This window comes from Ranitomeya variabilis, chromosome 5 (assembly GCF_051348905.1).
Source record: "Ranitomeya variabilis isolate aRanVar5 chromosome 5, aRanVar5.hap1, whole genome shotgun sequence".
NCBI lineage: Eukaryota > Metazoa > Chordata > Amphibia > Anura > Dendrobatidae > Ranitomeya > Ranitomeya variabilis.
In genome coordinates, this window is record NC_135236.1 from 511,810,189 (window position 1) to 511,834,663 (window position 24,475).

Genomic DNA, 24,475 nt, shown 5'->3' on the forward strand with positions numbered 1-24,475 from the left:
TTCAGACATACTTGGCAAACATGCAACATTACTAAGAATGTGTACGCTTTATTTATTGCTGAATGTTTTTATAGAATTTTTTTTTTCCACGTTTTGTGCTACCTGCATAAGAGCATGCTTCCGAGAAGACCAGATCCCTCTTAGGAAGTGAACCACTGCATGCCTTGGACTTGTCTGTGCCCGTCATCTGTTGGCAAAGTTGCACGTTGTAATGTTGGATATAATCAAGGGTTTAGTGTTCTGTGTGGGCACAATGTTTCCACACCATTCAATGTGACTTTTTTTTTCTTCTACTGTTTGCATTGTAGTTTGCTATTATGTAATTTACATGTTTCCATTTGGTGATGGTGCTGGCTCGTCCTCTTCCGGATTGCGGTTGCTCTAAATTGCTACCTAAATAAGCTATCGACCTTGCCTGTTCAGTACCGTAATAGTCATTCCTCTATGGCATCGCTCATTCTGATGTGCTGTGCTAACATCTGCCACATGTCAGTCATGTGCAATTGCTTGAAAGGCTATAAAATGGCACTTGCTAATAGGGTCTATGATCCACTTGCATGTTGGTTTCCACAGAGGACAGCTTCCTATAAGGGCTCAGTGTTGTGTGAAAGTGCTGGCTGTTTGTTTCAATGGCTATGCATGGCTCCTTCATCCACTTAGTCACACGCCAACATAGGAAGCTATCTACTGTATCAAAACTAACTTAGGTGGTTTGCTGAGATGCACTAAAGCCTAGACATGAGGTTGCATCTATAAACATTGAGGCCCCAATTCATCAAATGTTCACCCAAACGCTGCCTGAACTGATTGGCAGAACCTTAATTAGGAGGCAGCACGGTAAACAAATTTATCATTTATACCATGAAAGTGCTGTAAATTATCAGCAGTGTACTCTAGTTCCTGATCACTGCAGCCAATCACAGGTCGCAGTGGTCTTGCTTGGACAACCCTTTTGGCGTGTCTTTACTCCAGTTCATGCTTTATCAAGACCTATGAAACGCCAGTTCTGATGAATCGGGGCCAAAGTATTTTAGTATACGCTGTTATAGCATTTCAAACAATGTTGGCGAGACCCTTTTAAAGGGATTCTCTGGTGTAGACGACACGGACCCCCACTGATGAGCAGACCATAACGCTAACATAACGTTTATATGGAGCAGTAGCATGCATGCCCGACCACCGCTTAAATAATGCTGTGCTTTTCCAGAAGACCCATAAAACATGACTAAAAGTGCTCCATTTTGCTGATCATGGGGGTACCAGCAGCTTGTCCCCCACAAACTTTATCACCTGGAGGCGGTCTTAAGTCTTTAGATCGCCATCAGGTTGACAGCTGCATTTTTGAAAGAAGACCAAAGGAGCACATCAGTTTGGTAGCCTGGCATAGAAAATGACATTATGGTGGTCTGGTCTATGGCTATAGATTGCTTGACAGTGGGCACCACAAACTCTTATGTTCATTAGTTTGCATCTTGCTGGAAAGACCTTAATTCGACATGCATGAATATTCTGGGTGATCTCACATGTGGCCTGTGTTGTGGGGTTTTCCACAATGTGTTTCTATTTGAATGTGGCTTGCAGAGAACCGTGGACGTGAAGCCCTATTCAGATGAACAGAACTATTGAGGCCCGTTAAATGTCCAAAAGTCTGCCGTGTGTGAATTGACGCTTGTCTGAGCGTCCAGCTTTAGTATTACCATTTGTCAGTCCTCAATATGTTGTTGGAAAGTTCTGTGGTTAGACTGAGGAATGGGATCAGCAGTATGGCTAGGTCTTCTGCATGTCTGTGCATGTTTGTTCTGTGAACTTCGCGGATACCTGTAAACAGGGACTGCATGGCGCATTTATTAGGAAGCTAGCTGAAGAATGCAAATTGATGTCTCTGACCCCAGGTTGCTTGAATAAACTTGCCATGGATTCATAATATGGGGCTTCTTTGTATACATGGAGAAATTGAGTTGCATTTAGGGATCTGTAGTTCTAACATTAAAGGAGCACAAATCGGACTTACAGGTCTTATCAATATTTTCTTTACTCTTTATCTCAAATAATCCTTGCGGGGATCGTTAAATGACCTCTTTTTTTTTTTTTTTTTGTCAGGACATTTTAGGCCAGTTTTAGGAGTCTAAGATGCATGGATGGTCCTTGGATCAGTTACCTGAACCAAAAATCGTGTCTCCTGACCAGAGCTAACCACCTCATAGGCCTATATGGGGCCAGTAAGGAGGCTGGTCAGGCAGCGTACTCCTATGCATCTCAGACACATGTTTCTAAATTCTGTCCAGTCTTGTGACATTTAGAACATTTTTAGGCTTTATAGTTTGCCATTTAGCTACATTTTTATTTAAAAAAAAAAAAAAAAAAAGTTCACAGATATGTTCACACATGTAGCAGGCTGCATTTTTTTTTTACATACAGATTTCACTTTCTGCATTGCAAAGGGTGATCGCAATGAACTCTGCACAAGCAGTTGACATGTTTTGCACATACTTTCTTAGGCTAAGTTCACATTATTGTATGTGTCCACAGCGTATCATCTGCATGACGCAAACCAAAATGCTGCGTGTGCATGTGTTTAAATGCATTTTGTCATGCGGTTGCGGTTTTTATGCGCATGGTAGGGGCGGTGACTAGTGTTGAGCATTCCGATACCGCAAGTATCGGGTATCGGCCGATACTTGCGGGTATCGGAATTCCGATACCGAGATCCGATACTTTTGTGGTATCGGGTATCGGTATCGAAACAACATTAATGTGTAAAATAAAGAATTAAAATAAAAAATATTGCTATACTCACCTCTCCGACGCAGCCTGGACCTCACCGAGGGAACCGGCAGCGTTCTTTGCTTAAAATGCGCGCGTTTACTTTCTTCCGTGACGTCACGGCTTGTGATTGGTCGCGTGCCGCCCATGTGGCCGCGACGCGACCAATCACAGCAAGCCGTGACGTAATTTTCAGGTCCTCAATGCCTAATTCTAGGCATTCAGAATTTTAAAATTACGATCCGGCTTGTGATTGGTCGCGTCGCGGTCACATGGGCGACGCGACCAATCACAAGCCGTGACGTCACGGGAGGCAGGAAACGCGCGCATTTTAAAATTACGTCACGGCTTGTGATTGGTTGCGTGCCGCCCATGTGACCGCGACGCGACCAATCACAGCAAGCCGTGACGTAATTTCAGGTCCTGAATGCAGAATTAGGCATACAGGACCTGAAATTACGTCACGGCTTGCTGTGATTGGTCGCGTCGCGGCCACATGGGCGGCACGCGACCAATCACAAGCCGTGACGTCACGGAAGGAAGTAAACGCGTGCATTTTAAGCAAACAACGCTGCCGGTTCCCTCGGTGAGGTCCAGGCTGCGTCGGAGAGGTGAGTATAGCAATATTTTTTATTTTAATTCTTTCTTTTACACATTAATATGGATCCCAGGGCCTGAAGGAGAGTTTCCTCTCCTTCAGACCCTGGGAACCATCAGGGATACCGTCCGATACTTGAGTCCCATTGACTTGTATTGGTATCGGATTAGATCCGATACTTTGCCGGTATCGGCCGATACTTTCCGATACCGATACTTTCAAGTATCGGACGGTATCGCTCAACACTAGCGGTGACATCATTTTATGGACATGCGCAGTCTAAAGTACACATGCGAATCGAACGCATGCGTACGCATGTCTTTGCATACCAATGCGTTCCCATAGACGCATAAAAGAAATGCAACATGTTGCGTTCACCGGACACCGCGAAACGTCGCATTCATATGCATGCAAACACATGGCCCTGCGTACATAATGTTAACGATATGTACGCATGACATGCGGATCGTACACTGCGCACACAGATGCAAATGTGAACCCGGCCTTAACAAGCTTTGACGCCTCTTTTACTAGCTCTGTTATGCTGCAGATTTGCAGTAAATGCTGGATGTGTGCACATACCCTTGATGTTTCCGGTCACAAAGTAATGACATCTTGACAATGAAGTGTCCGAAGTGCTGATTTAGCTCTGTGTCCGGGTCACAGCTTTTCGCTGCACAATAATGCTCCATATATAATCTATCAATCCTGTCCAAGAACTGGTTGTTCCTCCTACGTGACTGACTTTCTGGGTAATCGGTGCATGTCTCTCCCGATTTACTCTGCTGCTTTTCTGCGCACTTGATAGTAATACTTTTTTCTTTTCCCCAACAAAAGTTATTCCTTATAGACTTTGGTCTGGCCAAAAAGTACAGAGACAACAGAACAAGGCAGCACATACCTTACAGAGAAGACAAAAACTTGACTGGCACAGCCCGCTACGCCAGTATCAATGCCCACTTAGGAATTGAGCAAAGGTAATGGTACCATGCAACACAGAACTTGAACGATTTGATGCCATGCATTTGCGTAAATTTGCTTGTATTGCCTTAATTTAGAATTAAAATCTTTACCCTGAAATTCCCCTGTGAAGTACTGATGCCACACAGATCAGAGACCCGTCACTGGCAATATGATGCAATGTGTTAAAGGGAACCTGTCAGGTCCTCCATGCCCTCTATTCCAGCAGCATTCAGCTATGTGTGATCTAACCAGCCCTCTATAACAGAATTCAGGTAAATGCTGTAAAAAGGCATTTATAACCTCCGCTCTTCGTATGCTAATGAGCACTTTGACTAGTAGATGGGGCCTTAGTCATGGTTGTCACCAGCTCATACAAATCTGTGCTCTCCAGTCATTGCAACAGCATCACTGAAGCTGGCTGTACGCTTCCCGGCTTCAGAGGCGAGCGCTGCGCGTGGCATGAAGCCGCCTTCAGAATTTAAAGCCAGGAAGTGTGCACCCAGCTTCAGAGACGCAGTGATGATGCCGCTTGTGCAAATCATGCTATCACTCCCACAGGGGCATGATAACATGGAAAGAGCTGCATAGTCTGGGCCAACTAACGCCCAATCGACCAGTCAAAGCCCTCGTTAGCATAGGAAAAGCTGCGTTTATAAATGTAGTTTTTAAAGCATTTATGTAACTGAATGATGTTATACAGGGCTGCTTAGGAAGAGAGTGTAATCTCACATAGCTGAATGCTTCTGGATTGGAGGGCATGGGGGCACCTGACAGGTTCCCTTCAAGGAAACAACCATCAGTTGTTAGTGTGTGTGCATTTTTGTCCTGTTTTTAATAACATTTTGTTCTGAACGGTGCCCAAAAAGTTTGATTACTCCTATAGAGCCTGTTGTCATACTTTCTTGTATCTATGCATCACTAACAAACTTTGAGCATTTGTGCCAAAATGTACACATTTCTTCCAATATTACAATATGTTGTATAATATGGTCACGTTTCACCAAATACTTTAGGTCTGGATACGCGTGTTGTCCCCCCCCCCCCCTAATTTTTTCCCTCTTTTCTCCCTTCCAATAGTCGTCGTGATGACATGGAATCTCTAGGATATGTGCTAATGTATTTCAACAGAACCAGCCTTCCTTGGCAAGGATTGAAGGTAGGCAATGTTCTTCACCTTCATTAGCTAGACTTGTGTAGCTTATTCTGAATGTACCCCATCCTCCACCCCTTTATTTCCACTTTTATCTCTAATGTCCAGTTTGCCTGTGTCCATCCTGTTTAACATTGTATTGCACAACCTTTTTATATTGTGAACCACATGTTCCACAGGCGGCAACCAAGAAACAAAAATACGAAAAGATTAGTGAAAAGAAGATGTCTACTCCTGTTGAGGTTTTGTGTAAGGTAAGCAACTGTACAAGAAAATGAGAACCACTACATAAGTGTGTGGCTTAGAATGGAAATGTCTAAGGCTAGGTTCACATTGCGTTAGGGCAATCCGTTTAGTGGATTGCGCTAACGTCCCCGCTCTTGCAGATCCCCGATCTGCGAGAGCGGGGAACGGACCTCGGGCAAGCAGCGTCCGAGGCGCGCCACAAAAGAGCGGCACATCGCTAGCGCGAGCCGAAAAAGGCACGCGCTAGCGATGCGCTTCAGGCAGAAACAACATTGCTGTCAATGGGTGCGCTAACGGACCTGTTGCACGGCGTTAATTGCGACATTTTCGCCGTGCATTGCTGTCCGTTAGCGATCACCCAATAACGCAATGTGAACCTAGCCTAACAGTGAGGTACAGAGAACGCTGCTAACCGGCCATAAATAGGCGATGAGAAATTGGGCTATGTTCAGATCATGCTCCAATAGAGCAGTGATTAGACTGTCCATACAAGTGGTCAATATCGAATATCAAGCTTTATTCCATACTTCCTGCTTTTTAGATAGGACTGTCATGTACAGGTTAGCGCAATAACTTGGGTTTCTTTTTTTTTCCTTTTAACCTCATATTATCCTTTTAATAGGGATTTCCTGCAGAGTTTGCTATGTATCTCAATTACTGTCGTGGATTGCGTTTTGAGGAGGCACCAGACTACATGTACCTGCGGCAACTCTTCCGAATTTTGTTCAGGTTTGTACACCAGACAGTTCTCTATTAGATTTGTGTTAAGGGGCTTTGCACTGCCAGATAATTGTGAATGAGTGTTTAAATAACCCGCTCATTTTCGGATTATCTTGCAATCTAAACATCCTGCCTATCCCTCCTTGAACGAGCAAAACTCTTGATCGTCGGGGGAAATTATCTTTTTTTTCTACACAGTACGATTGTTGGTCTCATCAGTGTGGTTTTTTTATTTAGATATATTCTGTGTTTTTAAAAGTTAAAAAAAAAAAAAAAGTGAGCGAGCTTGCAGTTTTCGCACAGGAGCCTAAAGTAATATGTACATAGCCACAATGGTCAGGACCCAACTTTGTTTTATAGGGAAACATCTAATGAGTCTGTGATGGGAAAGTGAGCAGGGACACCTGTGATATCTATTGTGAATGTTGGATCATGCATTATCTGTGTTTAGAGGAGTTACCGGTCATTGTAATCCTGTCTCTACTAAGGAGCCTGCTGAGAACGCTTCCTCAAAAGACATGTTCAAGTATACAATGGCCTCAGTGGCCACTGTGAAAGCTACAATTTTAATTAACATTGTGATTTCAGAAAAAATGTCATTTAAAAAAGAATAATTTTATGATGGCTTCCCTTTTCCAGTAAATTCAGGTTGCAATGATCTGATTGCACTATATTATGTTAATTGCAGCCTCCTATGAAGCTTAGCCTTTTGGCTGGCCACCACAGCAGTACAAAGAAGGCTGCTGAAAGTCCACATGACTGACTGTAATAGTAACTATTGATGAGCGCGTATGCTCGTTACTTGAGATTTCCGAGCATGCTCGGGTGATCTCCGAGTATTTTGAGCGTGCTCGGATATTTTGTCGCCACAGCTGCATGATTTGCGGCTGCTAGACAGCCTGAATACATGTGGGGATTGCCTGTTTGTTAGGAAATTCCCACATGTGTTCAGGCTAACAAACAGGCAATCCCCACATGTATTCAGGCTGTCTAGCCGCCGCGGCGACACAAACTAAATCTCCGAGCATGCTCAGAAATCTGGCATAACGAGCATACTCGCTCATCACTTAAAGTAACCCATCGGTTTCCCAAAATAGTGCTGAGAGGCTGATAGGAATAAGTGAGTGTTTTTTTTCTTTGCTTAAAGCATCATCTAAATGGTTAACATCTGGGCAATGCTGTTAAGGACAGAGGCAGCCCATGTAACACAGCAGGCATTGACCACCAGAGCCTTAGCATTCTCCACACTTGTTGGCAAAGTTTTACCCATACGCTCCGAGGGCATAACCTTTTTTAATATAAATCCTTTCCACTAGGTATTTATATGGTCTTACCGTTGTGTTTAGCATTGCGGACCAGCTTTGTACAGTACTCTTGTAAATGTGACTTTGGTGTAGAGCACTTATGTGATTGTGGGTTGTTTGTATCTGACTCCATGTTTTACGTTCTTCTCCAGAACTTTGAATCACCAATATGACTACACATTTGACTGGACAATGTTGAAGCAGAAGGCAGCTCAGCAAGCAGCCTCCTCCAGTGGGCAGGGCCAGCAAGCCCAAACCCCCACAGGCAAGCAAACTGACAAATCCAAGAGTAACATGAAAGGTTAGTAGCCAAGAACCAAGAGACGTTCCAGGGAAATCAAATTTATTGTTAGGGATAAAAAGCGCAATTTGGATTTTCACAATTCAGTGTTGGATTGAGGAGGTGTTTTACAACCAATTTGGCCTATAAAAGGAACAAAAAAAATAAATAAAAAGACGTCCTTGGAGAATTTGACTACTAACTTTAAATTCAAATTTCCTTATTTGTGTATCAATATCTAGAAATCTCTCATCTTCTGGGATTTGGGGTCATTCTAACTGCATCTCTTTCATGTATTAACTCCCTTTTCCAAATGTGGGGGCCAGTTATTGGTGGTGCGAATGTGGAGCCTTCTCTTAATTCACATTCCTGGACCTAAGGCTTTAAAGATTATTGGGAGCTCAGATTTCTGCCTCGCTGTAATCTATGTGGTGTTTTCTTCTGGCCTTTCTGTTGCAGAAGGGACTTGTGGCATGCTGCAGGTCCCTTTTTGACTACAGGCTTGTAAAATGTGGTGGGTCTCTACTCTACAAAATTGCTGGAAAATTGTGACTGTTTTAAAATGTTAAGGCCTTGAATCTGAGAAGTGACTGCTCACAAAGCATGTAGCATTTCCCCCAACGAAACCAGGCAACTGTGTCAATGCGCCTCTCCACCAGCTGCCCTAGCTGTTCACAAGGCCCATTCCTAATGAATGCGGACATTGTCTGAGAAATTGCCAGAATCTAGACATGGTTCTGTTAGGCTTCTTTCACACTTGCGTCGGTACGGGTCCGTCGGTAAGCGTCGGCGTGACGTACCAACGGACGTTGTGAAAATTTGCCATGACGTGGGCAGCGGATGCAGTTTTTCACCGTATCCGCTGCCCATTCTAAAGTCCGGGGAGGAGGGGGCGGAGTTCCGGCCGTGCATGCGCGGTAGGAAATGGCGGACGCGACGTACGGAAAAACGTTCCCTTGAATGTTTTTTCGTGCCGACGGTCCGCCAAATACCGACGCATCCAGTGGACAACGGACGCGACGTATGGCCATACGTCGCGATCTGTCGGCAATACAAGTCTATGGGCAAAAAAACGCATCCTGCGGGCACATTTGCAGGATCCGTTTTTTCCCCAAAACGACGCATTGCGACGGACGTCACACGACGCAAGTGTGAAAGTAGCTTTACTTGTAGGTCGTGTGTGTGTGTGTACCACTTGTAACCAATAGGACAGGGTCGGTAAAGCCCTAGCACCAGTGAATGTTAGTTTTCAGGTAGCCAGCTTTCTGGTGTGTACCTGACTGAAGGTTACATTCAGGGTGGATAAAAATCATTAATGGTTTTTAAAAAAAAAAAAATCAAAAAAATCGGATTTTTTTGGTTTAAATCGGATTTTTTTCAATAAACTGCTTTTTGAGGAAAATATTTTACCATCCATAGGTTCTTCCATCATGAGATAAAGCTGAGTTGTTAAACTCGGTAGAATAAAGGCTGTATATGTGTAACATTCACAATGCCATGCTCTTCCAGAGGTTTCTGTAGGATTAGTGGGCAGTTTCTCTCCTATATTATCACAGACGCTCGCTTTACTTACGCAGTTCTCAAAACTGAATTTGACTCCGCAGAGGTCCTAGCCTTTTCTTCACGGCAAAAATGTTACAACATGAACAGAGTTGAGAAAAAGACCTTAATCCTATTGTTCTACAAACCTATGAATACAGAATCAACCCCTTCAGTGCCAAGTCCAAGAAGTTAGACAATATGTTTCTGATTGTTTGGAGTGGAATAGATCTGCACAACACAAGAAGAATGTGAATCTAAGTGTGAGGAGGAGGAAGGGCAAGCAGACAAGAAAATGAAAGTGAAACTTTGAGCACAATACTGCAGCATAGCCACAGACAGACAAGTCTGGATCTGTTTGTGTGTACGATACGATCTGAGGTGTATTACATTCTTTCCTTATAATGGCAGCAGGCCGTAAAAGAGACCCAGTTTGGGAATATTTTAATGAAGCTCCTTCGCCTATCAGTAAGCCAGGGTGGATTTGATTTAAATCTAACTGATTTAAATCACGATTTAAATCACTAGTCGGTAAGGCTTGATTTAAATCAGTGATTTAAATCAAAGTTTCTACCTAAACTAGTTCTTGCTACTTTAACATGCAAGTAGATGAAGATTTTTAGAATCACTTTTTATATTACTTTTTTCTCCCCAGTTTAATGGGTTAATCATTCATATTTGGACACCACTGTTCTGTTGTACTTAGGAAGGAGAAAAATAATCCTGACCTTAACAATTGAAATAGATTTATTCAACTGAAACAACAACAACATTACAGCATAAGTTATTTGCTTAAACAAACATCCATGTTTGTTAACTAATTTGGCTAAACAAAATATATATATATATTTTAAGAAACTTAAGACTGTCAGCCCAGCCGACACATGAAAAACTTACTACTGTCCCTGCTGTCCTCTGTAGCTCACTTGTCGTCATCTTCATCATCATCATCATCTTTGTTCCTATTCATAATCTGGAAAAGAAAAACAAGCTTTCCTGCTTTATTGGGTCCCAACCGATTTCTCAATTTAGAATGAATGAGTCCAAAGGAAGAGAATATTCTTTCAACGCCTGCAGAAGAAGCTACTGCTGTTAAAAGTGAAATCATTACTTGAACAGTCTCTAAATCCAAGCGCTTAAGTGACTTCCACCAGTTTACTGGTGTGACCTTCCTTAAAATATCTTCAGCAAACATATATTTCTTGAATGGTTCCCCCTTAGCTTTGAAGTTTATTATAGTTGGCATTAAAGATGGATGATTGCTGGATACCCATGTCATAGCTAACGCCTCTTCCTCAGCACTTAGGTTTTGACCCTGATATTGGATATTGACAATATTTGCCAAAAAATGAGCTGGAGTCAGTGCTTGTCCCATTCGTTTGTTTACTGCTTGTAATTTAATTCTGTCCATGTGTAGTTCTGTTTTTAAGTGTTCACTCAGTTCCTTCCAAATTTCAACAGCATCCGCAATAAAACAGCTATTTTTCTGTATTTTGTTTAAAGCTTGAGAGATGGGTTTCAGGAAGCTCAGCATATGTTCAACATTTCTCTTAAGCCCAATGTTGAGGATTTTGGCCGTGACAGTGCCATCTATTTTATCTCGATTTTCTTCACAAAGTGTCATCAGAATAGGCCAGTTTTTGATATACTGCTCAAAACAGTCCACCACAGAGTTCCATCTAACATCTTGTGGGAGCGTTAGCTTGGTTCCACCCATCCTTTTCAGAGCTGCTGCAGCAAAATGATTATTACGGAAGTATTTAGCAATTTCAACAACATTAGCCTTTATTTCTGGAACACTTAAGTCTTTGGCTAAGAGGTGCAGCAAATGAGCACTGCAACCATATGTTATTAGCAGCTTTGTATTCCCTCCCTGCTCTTCTAAATCTCTTCTCATCTTGGATACGTTTGCAGCATTGTCAGTGACCAAACTGCGTACTAGACATTTGAATTTTTGTTCACATGTCGTTATAGCTTTTACTGCCACTTCTTGTAAGTATTCTGACGTGTGTGCATTTCCTGACGTATCAGTTGTTTGTGCAAGGAAGACTTTACCTTCTTCTGTTGTTATACAAGCACATACAATAGGATCATTGTGGACATTACTCCACCCATCAATACTTAGGTTAACAATTTTACCCTCCAGAGCTGTTGCACATTGCTCCATTTCTCTGTCATACACTTGATCCAGCAGTTTCCCTGCAACATCATCTCTGCTGGGTGGACTGTATCCTGGTCTCAGTGACTGAACCATATTAATGAAATGTGGGTTCTCAGTCAGACAGAAAGAAGAGTTCGTTGCATAAATAAACTGGGCAATTTTTTCATCAATCAACTTTTTCTAATCTGTTAGTTCTTATCACAAACCTATCTATGGTGGTTCCAGGAGGTAAAGGTTTTTTCTTCCTTTTGGGTGATGGTGATATGTGGCTGTGGGTGTCTGATGATGATGCTGCTGCTAATGAAGCACTATCCTGGATGGATAACCCTGAAACTGTAGAACAGGATGATGGTGATCTTGGAGGTGGATAGTTTCCAGAATCCATGAATTCCCCTAAACAAAAAAAGTCAATGCTGTTATTTTATTGTTTATACAATTTCTGCTTATTGTACACAACACATCACTGCCCCTGCCCCAAAAGGAATATTTGTTTTTCTTCATAACTGTACCAAATGACAGTAACATGCAGTAATAATAAGAAATATAATTTTTCTCACACATGACCGTTCAGTCTTTAGAAATAGGATTCAATAAAAATGTTTACCAACCTGAAGATCCTGCCTGTTCAGAAGTGCAAATGCGTGCAAAATGCAAACGATGCAACAAAGAGATGCAAGGCCTGGTGGCGCGAATGAGGCAACATCATGAGAAGTGCGGTGATGAAGATGACCAAAGAAACACTTCTGAACAGGCAGGATCTTCAGGTTGGTAAACATTTTTATTGAATCATATTTCTAAAGACTGAACTGTCATGTGTGAGAAAAATTATATTATTATTACTGCATGTTACTGTCATTTGGTACAGTTATGAAGAAAAACAAATATTCCTTTTGGGGCAGGGGCAGTGATGTGTTGTGTACATTAAGCAGAAATTGTATAAACAATAAAATAACAGCATTGACTTTTTTTGTTTAGGGGAATTCATGGATTCTGGAAACTATCCACCTCCAAGATCACCATCATCCTGTTCTACAGTTTCAGAGTTATCCATCCAGGATAGTGCTTCATTAGCAGCAGCAGCATCATCATCAGACACCCACAGCCACATATCACCATCACCCAAAAGGAAGAAAAAACCTTTACCTCCTGGAACCACCATAGATAGGTTTGTGATAAGAACTAGCAGATTAGAAAGAGTTGATTGATGAAAAAATTGCCCAGTTTATTTATGCAACGAACTCTTCTTTCTGTCTGACTGAGAACCCACATTTCATTAATATGGTTCAGTCACTGAGACCAGGATACAGTCCACCCAGCAGAGCTGATGTTGCAGGGAAACTGCTGGATCAAGTGTATGACAGAGAAATGGAGCAATGTGCAACAGCTCTGGAGGGTAAAATTGTTAACCTAAGTATTGATGGGTGGAGTAATGTCCACAATGATCCTATTGTATGTGCTTGTATAACAACAGAAGAAGGTAAAGTCTTCCTTGCACAAACAACTGCTACGTCAGGAAATGCACACACGTCAGAATACTTACAAGAAGTGGCAGTAAAAGCTATAACGACATGTGAACAAAAATTCAAATGTCTAGTACGCAGTTTGGTCACTGACAATGCTGCAAACGTATCCAAGATGAGAAGAGATTTAGAAGAGCAGGGAGGGAATACAAAGCTGCTAATAACATATGGTTGCAGTGCTCATTTGCTGCACCTCTTAGCCAAAGACTTAAGTGTTCCAGAAATAAAGGCTAATGTTGTTGAAATTGCTAAATACTTCCGTAATAATCATTTTGCTGCAGCAGCTCTGAAAAGGATGGGTGGAACCAAGCTAACGCTCCCACAAGATGTTAGATGGAACTCTGTGGTGGACTGTTTTGAGCAGTATATCAAAAACTGGCCTATTCTGATGACACTTTGTGAAGAAAATCGAGATAAAATAGATGGCACTGTCACGGCCAAAATCCTCAACATTGGGCTTAAGAGAAATGTTGAACATATGCTGAGCTTCCTGAAACCCATCTCTCAAGCTTTAAACAAAATACAGAAAAATAGCTGTTTTATTGCGGATGCTGTTGAAATTTGGAAGGAACTGAGTGAACACTTAAAAACAGAACTACACATGGACAGAATTAAATTACAAGCAGTAAACAAACGAATGGGACAAGCACTGACTCCAGCTCATTTTTTGGCAAATATTGTCAATATCCAATATCAGGGTCAAAACCTAAGTGCTGAGGAAGAGGAGTTGGCTATGACATGGGTATCCATCAATCATCCATCTTTAATGCCAACTATAATAAACTTCAGAGCTAAGGGGGAACCATTCAAGAAATATATGTTTGCTGAAGATATTTTAAGGAAGGTCACACCAGTAAACTGGTGGAAGTCACTTAAGCGCTTGGATTTAGTGACTGTTCAAGTAATGATTTCACTTTTAACAGCAGTAGCTTCTTCTGCAGGTGTTGAAAGAATATTCTCTTCCTTTGGACTCATTCATTCTAAATTGAGAAATCGGTTGGGACCCAATAAAGCAGGAAAGCTTGTTTTTCTTTTCCAGACTATGAATAGGAACAAAGAAGATGATGATGATGATGAAGATGACGACAAGTGAGCTACAGAGGACAGCAGGGACAGTAGTATGTAAGTTTTTCATGTGTCGGCTGGGCTGACAGTCTTAAGTTTCTTAAAATATATATATATTTTGTTTAGCCAAATTAGTTAACAAACATGGATGTTTGTTTAAGCAAATAACTTATGCTGTAATGTTGTTATTGTTTCAGTTGAATAAATCTATTTCACTTGTTATTAAGGTCAGGATTATTTTTCTCCTTCCTAAGTACAACAGAACAGTGGTGTCCAAATATGAATGATTAACCCATTAAACTGGGGAGAAAAAAGTAATATAAAAAGTGATTCTAAAAATCTTCATCTACTTGCATGTTAAAGTAGCAAGAACTAGTTTAGGTAGAAACTTTGATTTAAATCACTGATTTAAATCAAGCCTTACTGACTAGTGATTTAAATCGTGATTTAAATCGTGACTTAAATCAGTTAGATTTAAATCAAATCCACCCTGGTTACATTGCAACCATAACTGAGATGTAACATGACCATCATTCCTCACTCATCATTGTCACTGCCTCGTTCTTAAAGGGGACCTGTCATGTAAAATAACCGCATATCTGCAGGTTAATAGCGCTTGGACACCGGCACTCAAGGCCTCTGCCTGGAGGAAATTAACGTTATTCCCCCCCCCAGCAGCGTAAAGGCCCCGTCTCACATAGCGATTTACCAACGATCACGACCAGCGATACGACCTGGCCGTGATCGTTGGTAAGTCGCTGTGTGGTCGCTGGGGAGCTGTCACACAGACAGCTCTCTCCAGCGACCAACGATCAGGGGAACGACTTCGGCATCGTTGAAACTGTCTTCAGCGATGCCGAAGTCCCCCTGCAGCACCCGGGTAACCAGGGTAAACAGGTTACTAAGCGCAGGGCCGCGCTTAGTAACCCGATGTTTACTTTGGTTACAAAAAAAAACAAACAGTACATACTCACCATCTGATGTCCGTCAGGTCCCTTGCCGTCTGCTTCCTGCTCTGACTGAGTGCCGCCGTACAGTGAGAGCACAGCACAGCAGTGACGTCACTGCTGCGCTCTGCTCTCACTGTACGGCGGCACTCAGTCAGAGCAGGAAGCAGACGGCAAGGGACCTGACGGACATCAGATGGTGAGTATGTACTGTTTGTTTGTTTTTTTACATTTACGCTGGTAACCAGGGTAAACATCGGGTTGCTAAGCGCGGCCCTGCGCTTAGTAACCCGATGTTTACCCTGGTTACCAGTGAAGACATCGCTGGATCGGTGTCACACACACCGATTCAGCGATGTCAGCGGGACCTCAACGACCAAAAAAAGGTCCAGGCCATTCCGACACGACCAGCGATCTCACAGCAGGGGCCTGGTCGCTGGTACGTGTCGCACATAGCGAGATCGCTACTGAGGCTAGCGATCTCGCTATGTGTGACGGGGCCTTAAGTCTTCCAGTCACCGTTTCCGTTACCGCTCAGCTGGCTCTAATGTTGATCCTGCTAACCCATATCTGCAAGTTATATAGGTTGAAAAAAGACCTAGGTCCATCAAGTTCAACCTTTCTCCACCAATTATACATTTGTCACTAATTTAGCTATAACCCACAATGTTATGTGAGTTTTTTTTTTGTTTTTTTTTTACATGACTGGTTCTGTTTAAAGCAAACCTGTCACATTGACCATGCAGCATGTTATAGAGCTGTAGATGTAGTAGTGCAAATTAATATCTATCCGGGTTTGTAGGTCAGGATGGCTTGTATTTTATACATTCCATTTCTAGGCTTGGGAGTCCAGTGGGCGGACTTGATCATTAACTGACAGCCATACAAAGATGAGTGTCCGATACGAAGTAGGACCATCCATTAAACTCCTAAACCTTGAAGAGCAGGGATTTGTTGCAAATAGATGCTAGTTATACACGATCCACAGATTCTGTGTGCGTTACAGATTCGGTGTACAGACTGGCCTATAGTCAGCAAACAAGAGTTTCTAAAACCACTTGTTCCAGACTATCACTCTGTCCACATGGGCCTGAGGAGCAAGGCACGCGTCAGTAGTTTGATTTTCACCAGCACCTCTTAATGTGTAAACATTGAATGTGCTGCTGATATACCGTATATACTCGAGTATAAGCCGACCCGAGTATAAGCCGACCCCCCTAATTTTGCCACAAAAAACTGGGAAAACTTATTGACTCGAGTATAAGCCTAGGGTGGAAAATGCAGCAGCTACCGGTGAATTTCAAAAATAAAAATTGATGCTCCATACCATTCATTATTGCCCCATAGATGCTCCATATAATGCTCCATACCATTGATTATTGCCCCATATATTATCCATATATAGCTGTGCCATATAGAATGCTCTGCACCGTTCATTATGGCCCTATAGATGCTCCATATAAAGCTGTGCCCTATATGCTCTGCACCGTTCAGTTTGGCCCCATAGATGCTCCTTATATAGCTGTGCCCTATATGCTCTGCACCGTTCAGTTTGGCCCCATAGATGCTCTTTATATAGCTGTGCCTTATATGCTCTGCACCGTTCAGTTTGGCCCCATAGATGCTCATTATATAGCTGTGCCCTATATGTTCTGCACCGTTCAGTTTGGCCCCATAGATGCTCCACATAAATCTGTGCCATATATAACGCTGCTGCTGCAATAAAAAAAACAAAACACATACTCACCTCTCTTGCTTGCAGCTCCCCAGCGTCCGGTCCCGGCGTCTCTCCGCACTGACTGATCAGGCAGAGGGCGCCGTGCACACTATATGCGTCATCGCGCCCTCTGACCTGAACAGTCAGAGCGGAGAGACGCCGGGAAGACAGAGCGGCGCCTGGCGTGTGGATCGTGGACAGGTAAATATGCGATACTTACCTTCTCCCGGCGTCCCGCTCCTTCCCCCAGACAGCTGGTCTCCGGGTGCCGCAGCCTCTTCCTCTATCAGCGGTCACCGGCACCGCTGATTAGAGAAATGAATATTCATTTCTCTAATGAGCGGTCCCACGTGACCGCTGTACAGGGGAAGAGCTGCGGCACCCGGAGACAGTGTGACGGGCAGGGGGAGCGTCAGGATCGCCGGGACTAGGTAAGTATGCCTCAGCGCTCTCTCCCCCTCACCCGCCGACCCTGCCACAGACCGTGACTCGAGTATAAGCCGAGAAGGGCACTTTCAGCCCAAAAATTTGGGCTGAAAATCTCGGCTTATACTCGAGTATATACGGTAATCATTCTATGCTGACAGAACTATTAGAAAATGTGGTTAGACCGTAGCTTAGACATAGCAAGTCGGCCATTGTTTAACAGCTAGGCCTGGCCTGTCCAAATGGGCCCGAAGTCAGAACGATGTCCCAATGGAATGGGGAACATAGGGAAACCTTCTATAGGTCTTCGTGTCACTTGGAAGGATGTATGAATGATTTTAGTCTTAGTACTATACAGTCACGGTTTTCCACACAAGCCATACAGCTTTTGTCTGTTAACCATTTGTCTGTTTTTTTGTTTTGCAAATGAGCTTTATGTCATTTTTATAATGTTTGCTGAGCAAGACCAATGTTTGTTTCTACATTATGTGCACCCTTACTGTTCTCAGGTCAGTGGTTATTTGTGTCTGTAGCACATATTTAACATGTCGCTGTCCACAGGTCTGCTGCCGACGAACCTCAGTGAAGCTTATGGCGAAAAGGGAGAATGTGGAAGTCTGTCCAGGGCTGGGGATAATAGAAAATAAATGCTCAGAAGGAGACTGAGCCAAACCAGTCACTAAGGATTCAGAACGGGATCATTTAAGTGTCCTGGAAGCAAATACGCCAAACCCTGTAAAAGCTTTTTGGTGTATCGCCATTCTCTGCTCTGTGCTGTTAGAGATTATAGATGTGTCCTTGTTGGTACTGTACCTGGAGGAAATTGTAGGATTAGTGATGTGTTCGGCTTTATTTCATATGGACTCTGAACTGTTCCCTGGACAGGAGACATCTGACAGTCCTCCCTGTGAACTGGCCTTTCTTGGACATTTGACTTTCATTTAGTCTGAACCTTTTTGTGTAGACAGATTAAGGCCAGCTAATTGGATTTTGTTGGAAAGGCAGACATTACTTAGCGCTCTCCCCTTAAGCAGTTAAATCTTGTGTTGTAACCCTTTTCTTGCTAATACTTTGCTATCGGGAAAACACAACCATCCTGTGGATGCTTCCGAGATGCATGTTTTCATTGTTGGCATGAAGAATAAATCTAGGTGAATGTAGAGGGCAGTAATTGTGCTGACCGTTCTAGGTTGCGTATTCTTGGCTTGAAGCAGAGGTATCTTCTAGGTGGTGTATTCATGATCACTCACAAGTCTCTGATTTGTCCCGTCATCTTGTGTGATGAATTCCCCGCTTTCCAGATAGACCAGCCAGACTGCTCTTTGAGCCTGTTTTATGATGGTTAATAGAGAATAATGCCTTGTGCTGAGCTCCCAGTTATCTGCTATCTGACGTCACTTTTCACTGTAGGACCCAGTGAATTCGAAGCCTTCCAGGATATGTTTGCTGTTACCCCACCTTTTGTTGCACCATATGGAGTTTGTCTTCCATTGCTGGTCAGTTTCCTAGCTACAGCGTTTTGTTGGTACTTGTGTCCATGGGTGCAGACAACACCGGCCTTGTATTATTGATGCACTGATACTGACGGCTGTCTTAACTCAGCAGGACAATTGCTACAAACTACCTATTAACTTTTCCAGAACGTTGATTTTTTTTTTACAATATCAGTCCACGGGTTTAGTCTTGTGCCCCTACTAGATTTACACAGCCTGTCAGTGACAAGGATAGAGCTGAAGACGCAAACATTGTACACGCTGATGCCTGTGTGCCCAACTCACTCGCACTGACCATCTATTCCTGAACTCAGCTTCTGCCCTATGTTGATGACCATTTGGATATGCAACTTTTTAAATATTTGATATTATAAGGCACTTTTTAGATAAGAATGCGCACTCCAGCTACTCCCCTCCCATGCCCTTCCCATTGAAAAACATAGGCCCCCGCATACATTTTCATTCTGAGGCACAATATGGCAAACAAAGATGTTGTGACTGCTTGGCTTTGCGAACATTTGACGGGTCGAGCTTTCCTTGATCACATCAGTGGCTCACAATACTGTTGTTTTTGAAGCCCCCTGCTATAAGAAAACAGATTTACTTGCTAGTGTCCCCCTCCCAGCATTTTAGGAAGACAAGGGACTGCCTCTATCTTTAGACTGCAGCTCCATTTTTTTTGCCTTGCTGCATAGATATCACCAAATTAAAGGCACAGACAAAGCTGCTAATATAGGCTTGAGGAGGCGTGCTTGACTACCTCCTTTGAACTTTTTTTATTTTTTTATTTTTTTTCTGTTCAACGTCCCCTTGCATTAGATTCAAAAGCATTTGTTTTGGTTCTTGTAGGGCAGAGTTGGGCCTGGTGCATAATATCCAGCAGGATGTTACATTTGCCATTATGCAAAATCCTATGAAAATATTCACATGGGGACATGTTTCTAGCTCTAATGACTTGCATCACATACATTGCTTTATGCAGGGCAGGGCAAGCTACCATTTAAACAAGAAATACTAAAGTTGTTAACTCTATGGGGCCAAGACTGACATACTGCACACTCAGACCACATTGATCTTGCTGGAGTAGAAGCTGCTGAACTCATTAAATGGAACCTGTCATATCGAATACATTGGTTACAGCCACTGCTCCGTGTACTGAGCAGTGACTGAAGCTGTGCCTCTACGACTGAAAGCCAGGGGCTGTCAGGAGGAATAAAGTTCATTTCTTCCCAGTAGCCGAGCTTTCAGTGAGGCAGCCGCACAGCTTTTGAATGCCGTCAACCTACAGATTAGACCAATACCTGCAGGCTAATAGCGTTTTTCGACATGATGGGATTCCTTTGAGGCGCATGCCACTTAATAAATTTGGCGCCTCTTCTCAGTGGCTTGCACAGCTCCCGAATAGCTATTTGTCCCTTTTTGATGAATTTGGCGGATGTGACTGCACCCCTATAATGCCCCAACTATACCCATCTCAGCAAAACTGATTAAATTGAAAGTCGCAAAATGTTTGCTCAACAGTTTTTTTGGGTTTTTTTAAGGTTTTTTTTTTTGGGGGGGTGGGTTCTGCATTTGTCAGGTTTCTGGCTTAAATTTGTGTCTGAATCTGCCCCTTTATGTGTGAGCTCTGTTTCTCCCACCTGGCCTGCCTGAAGATAGAGCCTATTCCCTGGCACCCACATAGGGAGTCGTTTGCTTCTAGATGCCTGGGTGTTTAGTGATGCCTTGAAGATGCAATGTGCCAGGGTTACTTTGCTGTAATGCCAGTCATGTGAGTTTTGTTTGAGCACAGTATGAATTGGACAAATATTTGCAGGTATTATGTAAAAGCCCTCATCTGGTTTGTGGTCTTGTGGTGGTGCATATTGGGATAAAGATCAGTCTACCCCTCCTCCTTTTACTTTTGATCTGTTCTCTCTGGTCTTGCTCATCACTTGTGACATTTTGCATTTTTCTGCTTACAAGTTGGTAAATCGTGTTTCTATCTCCCTCTCTCCTACAGGATTTTGAATACGCAAGGAGCAGACATTGCAGTTCCTGGCACGAGCTGGACCCGTCACTCCCTTAAAGCCTAGAGATTTTTAGTTCATATGTACACTTGCCAGTTGTTGTGGGAGACCATTTACTTGGTGTAAAAGGAACTTAATTTCAGTCTACCTGCGGCATCGTTGTGCCGACTTGTAGCTGCTGTTAATAATTGTGAATATCACTAAGATTAGTGAAACATGGTGTCCAGTTCTTTGATTGCAATTTTTCCCTCCTGAAAGCGTGGGACGGGTGGTTCAGTTATATGGCGTTCAACAGAGTGGTGGAAGAAATTGTGCACATGCCAATTTATTTTTGTTCCTATGGTTAACCTCTTGAACCTTACACTGATTACGACTTCTTCAGAAGAGCGACATGAACTGGTTTCCTAGAGACAGTTGTGACAACTCAAGTCTAAAGAGAAAACTCCGTTCTGAATTTTTTTTTCCCCCCCCTTTTTTCTTCACTTCTGTGTTTTTTTTTGTTTTTTTTAAGTTGTACACTTAAAACATTCTTAGCTGTTGCATTGTAAGGCCACTTGCTGAACAAGAAGGTGTTCCTACAGTGAATGAGCAGCTAGAACTTTATTTGATCTGTCACCTTGTCTGGTTATTATGGTGACCACGTGGCTCCAGGTTATTAGGATCTACTGGCATAGCAGCTTCTCTTCCTAGAAACAAACCCGACTTGATGTACATCCACAGCGGTCTGCCGTTTCTTGATAATCTGAAACCAATAAATGTCCCTGATGTAACCAAAGATTACAATTTTAAGCAGATAATCTAACCGAGCTTCTGTGTTTTTAAAGCGGCCGTCTTCTCCACAGCAGTCCTTTTTAAGAGAATGGGAGATACCTTGTACAAAGCAAACTGCAGCATCTTTGTCACAACCTAGTTACCATCTCTAAATTTAAAGCTTGTCTAAGTGGCTTAGGAAATGTAATCACTGTAAACCTCATCCAGGATCTTTGTTTTTATTTTCGACACTTTCTGTTTGTTTACAAGTTCATTAAAAACTAAATAATAATAATAATCCATAAAGTTTCCAGAAATAGAGAAGTGAACATTTATTTCTTTTATTGTTGAAATGACTGCTAATGTTCTTGAGATCTTGCTAAAAAGGTGGTTGGACTTGACATGTACTTCTGCCAGTAAAGTGCTTAGTATGATACTTGAGGGGGGAAATGTCCCCCGAAAAGTAGCCATTATCAAATTGCTGCACAACTAAAATGACCAGGAGCTGCTTCCCATGTCGACATCCATGACTTGTTTGTACCGTTTCATGATGGTGGCACTGACCACTAGAAACACTTCTTGCTATGCAACGTGTAGAACAAATGGAGGATGACTAAGTGAGCAGCAATGCTGAGAGCGCAATGTTCTGCGATTCTGATATGGAAAGCATTTGCCATACACAGTATACAGCTCTGTATCTGGTTTTTGGCGGTGTAGTGTTCCTTGTAGCCACTAGTCTAATACTGCTTTGGCATAAACCCATCTTCAAGTCCTCTTTTTTTTTTTTTTTTTTTTTTCTTTATGGTGCTCAAATCTAAGCAGCCGTTACGTATATTATCCTGTGTTCACTCATTCATGTCCTTCACTCAGACAGATATATATGTATTACTCGTTTTAGTGAAGCTTTCTCACAAAGACGTTTATTCGGTGGTCGTCTGCTGCAGTGCAGTTCAAAAGAAAGCCGGTCTCTAGCCCTCTTTGCTGGCAAAAGGGGCCATGTAGCGCAAAGGGAAGCGATCATCAGTAAATGACCTATTGTTTAAACTTCTTTTTGTGTTAGATGGATTTTCTAAATATTTTTGCTAATACCGTTTTTTTTTCCTATCACAATTTGACTAAAAAAATCATAATCTTGCAATTTTCACATTGGCCATCTGGGTTTTTTAGACTCCAAGCTCCTGTTTCAGGTAACGGTACATGTTCATAGCCACAATGAGCAGACACTGAACCGTCTTTTGCACTGAAGTGTCTAATGAGCAAAGGTCACTGTGAAAGGTGGGAGTTCAGGGTCCACCGCGACACCAGCTATTGTGGTTGGTGGACCCTTCATCTTGTGTACAGAGGTGTTGCCTCCCTTTATACCCCTGCCTTTAATAAGGAACCTTTCTGAAATGGATTTGAAGTATGAGTCTGAAGTGTGAAATTTGCAAGATTGCTAATTGTATTAATTAAACAAATGCAACACAAAAACCTGATTTTGAACAATAATGTGCTAGGGACCTTGACCTGTTTAATGATGCCAGCTTTGACAATTAGGCAGGGTGTTTCCTCTCAAACCCTACTTCCGATAGCCACTCGGGGAGAGGAAATTTATATTCCAGCTATTGCTGGTTTTGGGAGGGTAACCTGCCGATGCTTTAGGTTGAAGATCTTCTATATGGCTATTCATGGTCTTATTTAATTAATGAGCCCAGAGGGGAGTTTTTGGATTGACATGCAATGTCTTTGTGAGCTATTAATTTTACTTGTGTTTTCAGAATGTCTTTATTACAGCAGGAATCCTGTGAATGGCTCACACGGATAATGTGCAGGACTTTGGGGAATGGTACATGCATGCAGATCGTTCTCACGTGAATTTCAGCAACTGCCTATCACTTTGGATTCCAGTGACCCACTTAGAGCATCTATATAGAGGAGCAGTATGCTGGTACAGCCTGACTTCTGACTATGCCCAACTAGAAATAAAGATCAAACTACTGGTTATTCCTCAGCAGTGTAATGTTCTTCTTTTGATGTCAGCAAGTGATGATGTGGCTCCAAGTCTAATGCTGGAAAGTGGAAATAAATGACAATAGCCTCCAATGATTCTTCCGATTTACAGGTCATACACATTCAGGCCATTCCAGTACCCCTTTTATTGTATGCTCAGGGTATTGCCGCATTAGGCTTTTGTAGTGCAATTGTAAAGCAATGACCTGTTAGTGGGGGAGAGAGAACGGATGCAAGCAGATAACGTACGTTATTATACATGCCGGTCAGACTGCCCTGAAAAATGGAGGATGTGTAGGCATTGTTAATGTCACAGCAAAATGCATGCTGGTAAATGGATTGTGGTTAATTACTCCAACCAAAATACATATATTAAACAATGGCTTGGTTAACGTTTTGTGACTCCTATTAGTGTGATATGCTGGGCAACTGCCTCTAGTATTATAACATGAGACAATTGGTATAGTCATGCTTTTGGGGCACATGTAGTGGTAGCCATTGGCAATGTGGTTTTGTGTGCATAACCATGCTGCCATTGGTCACCCTTAAAGTACTTTTAGGGCTGGATGTGTATCACTAATTTAGAGGAAATCTGGCAGTAGGATCAACCCTTCTAAGCTGTCTGGCATGTAGGTCATATGAAGTTGAATAACCTGATGACTTATTGCAGTGAAATGTTTTCCTTAGGTGTTCACGGGTCCTTTACACATTATGGGCTGGACATAGATCTCCCTGAGACTCTGCCTCCAGAGCTTTTAAATAAAAGGGTTACCAGTGTGAGACATGTAATGACGGACAGTCTGCTGTCCCGAATCACATGTCTCACACAGGTTAT

General features: G+C 42.6%; 1 protein-coding gene across 5 annotated transcripts in view; it reads left to right on the plus strand.

Annotated features, from left to right (window-relative positions):
- The window catches only part of CSNK1A1 (casein kinase 1 alpha 1), a 39,071-nt gene extending 15,430 nt beyond the window's left edge, over positions 1–23,641 (plus strand). Inside the window, exons 5-10 of one of the 5 annotated variants that reach the window (XM_077265763.1) lie at positions 4,199–4,338; positions 5,402–5,480; positions 5,654–5,728; positions 6,343–6,449; positions 7,897–8,009; positions 20,895–21,968. In XM_077265763.1, coding sequence (XP_077121878.1) covers positions 4,199–4,338; positions 5,402–5,480; positions 5,654–5,728; positions 6,343–6,449; positions 7,897–8,009; positions 20,895–20,902 — 522 coding nt within the window. In that variant the 3' untranslated portion in view covers positions 20,903–21,968. Of the gene's footprint in view, positions 1–4,198; positions 4,339–5,401; positions 5,481–5,653; positions 5,729–6,342; positions 6,450–7,896; positions 8,051–20,894 lie in introns of those variants that run through there. The other 4 variants (XM_077265761.1, XM_077265758.1, XM_077265760.1 and 1 more) reach the window with 4 other exon arrangements.
- Positions 23,642–24,475: the final 834 nt, after the last annotated feature.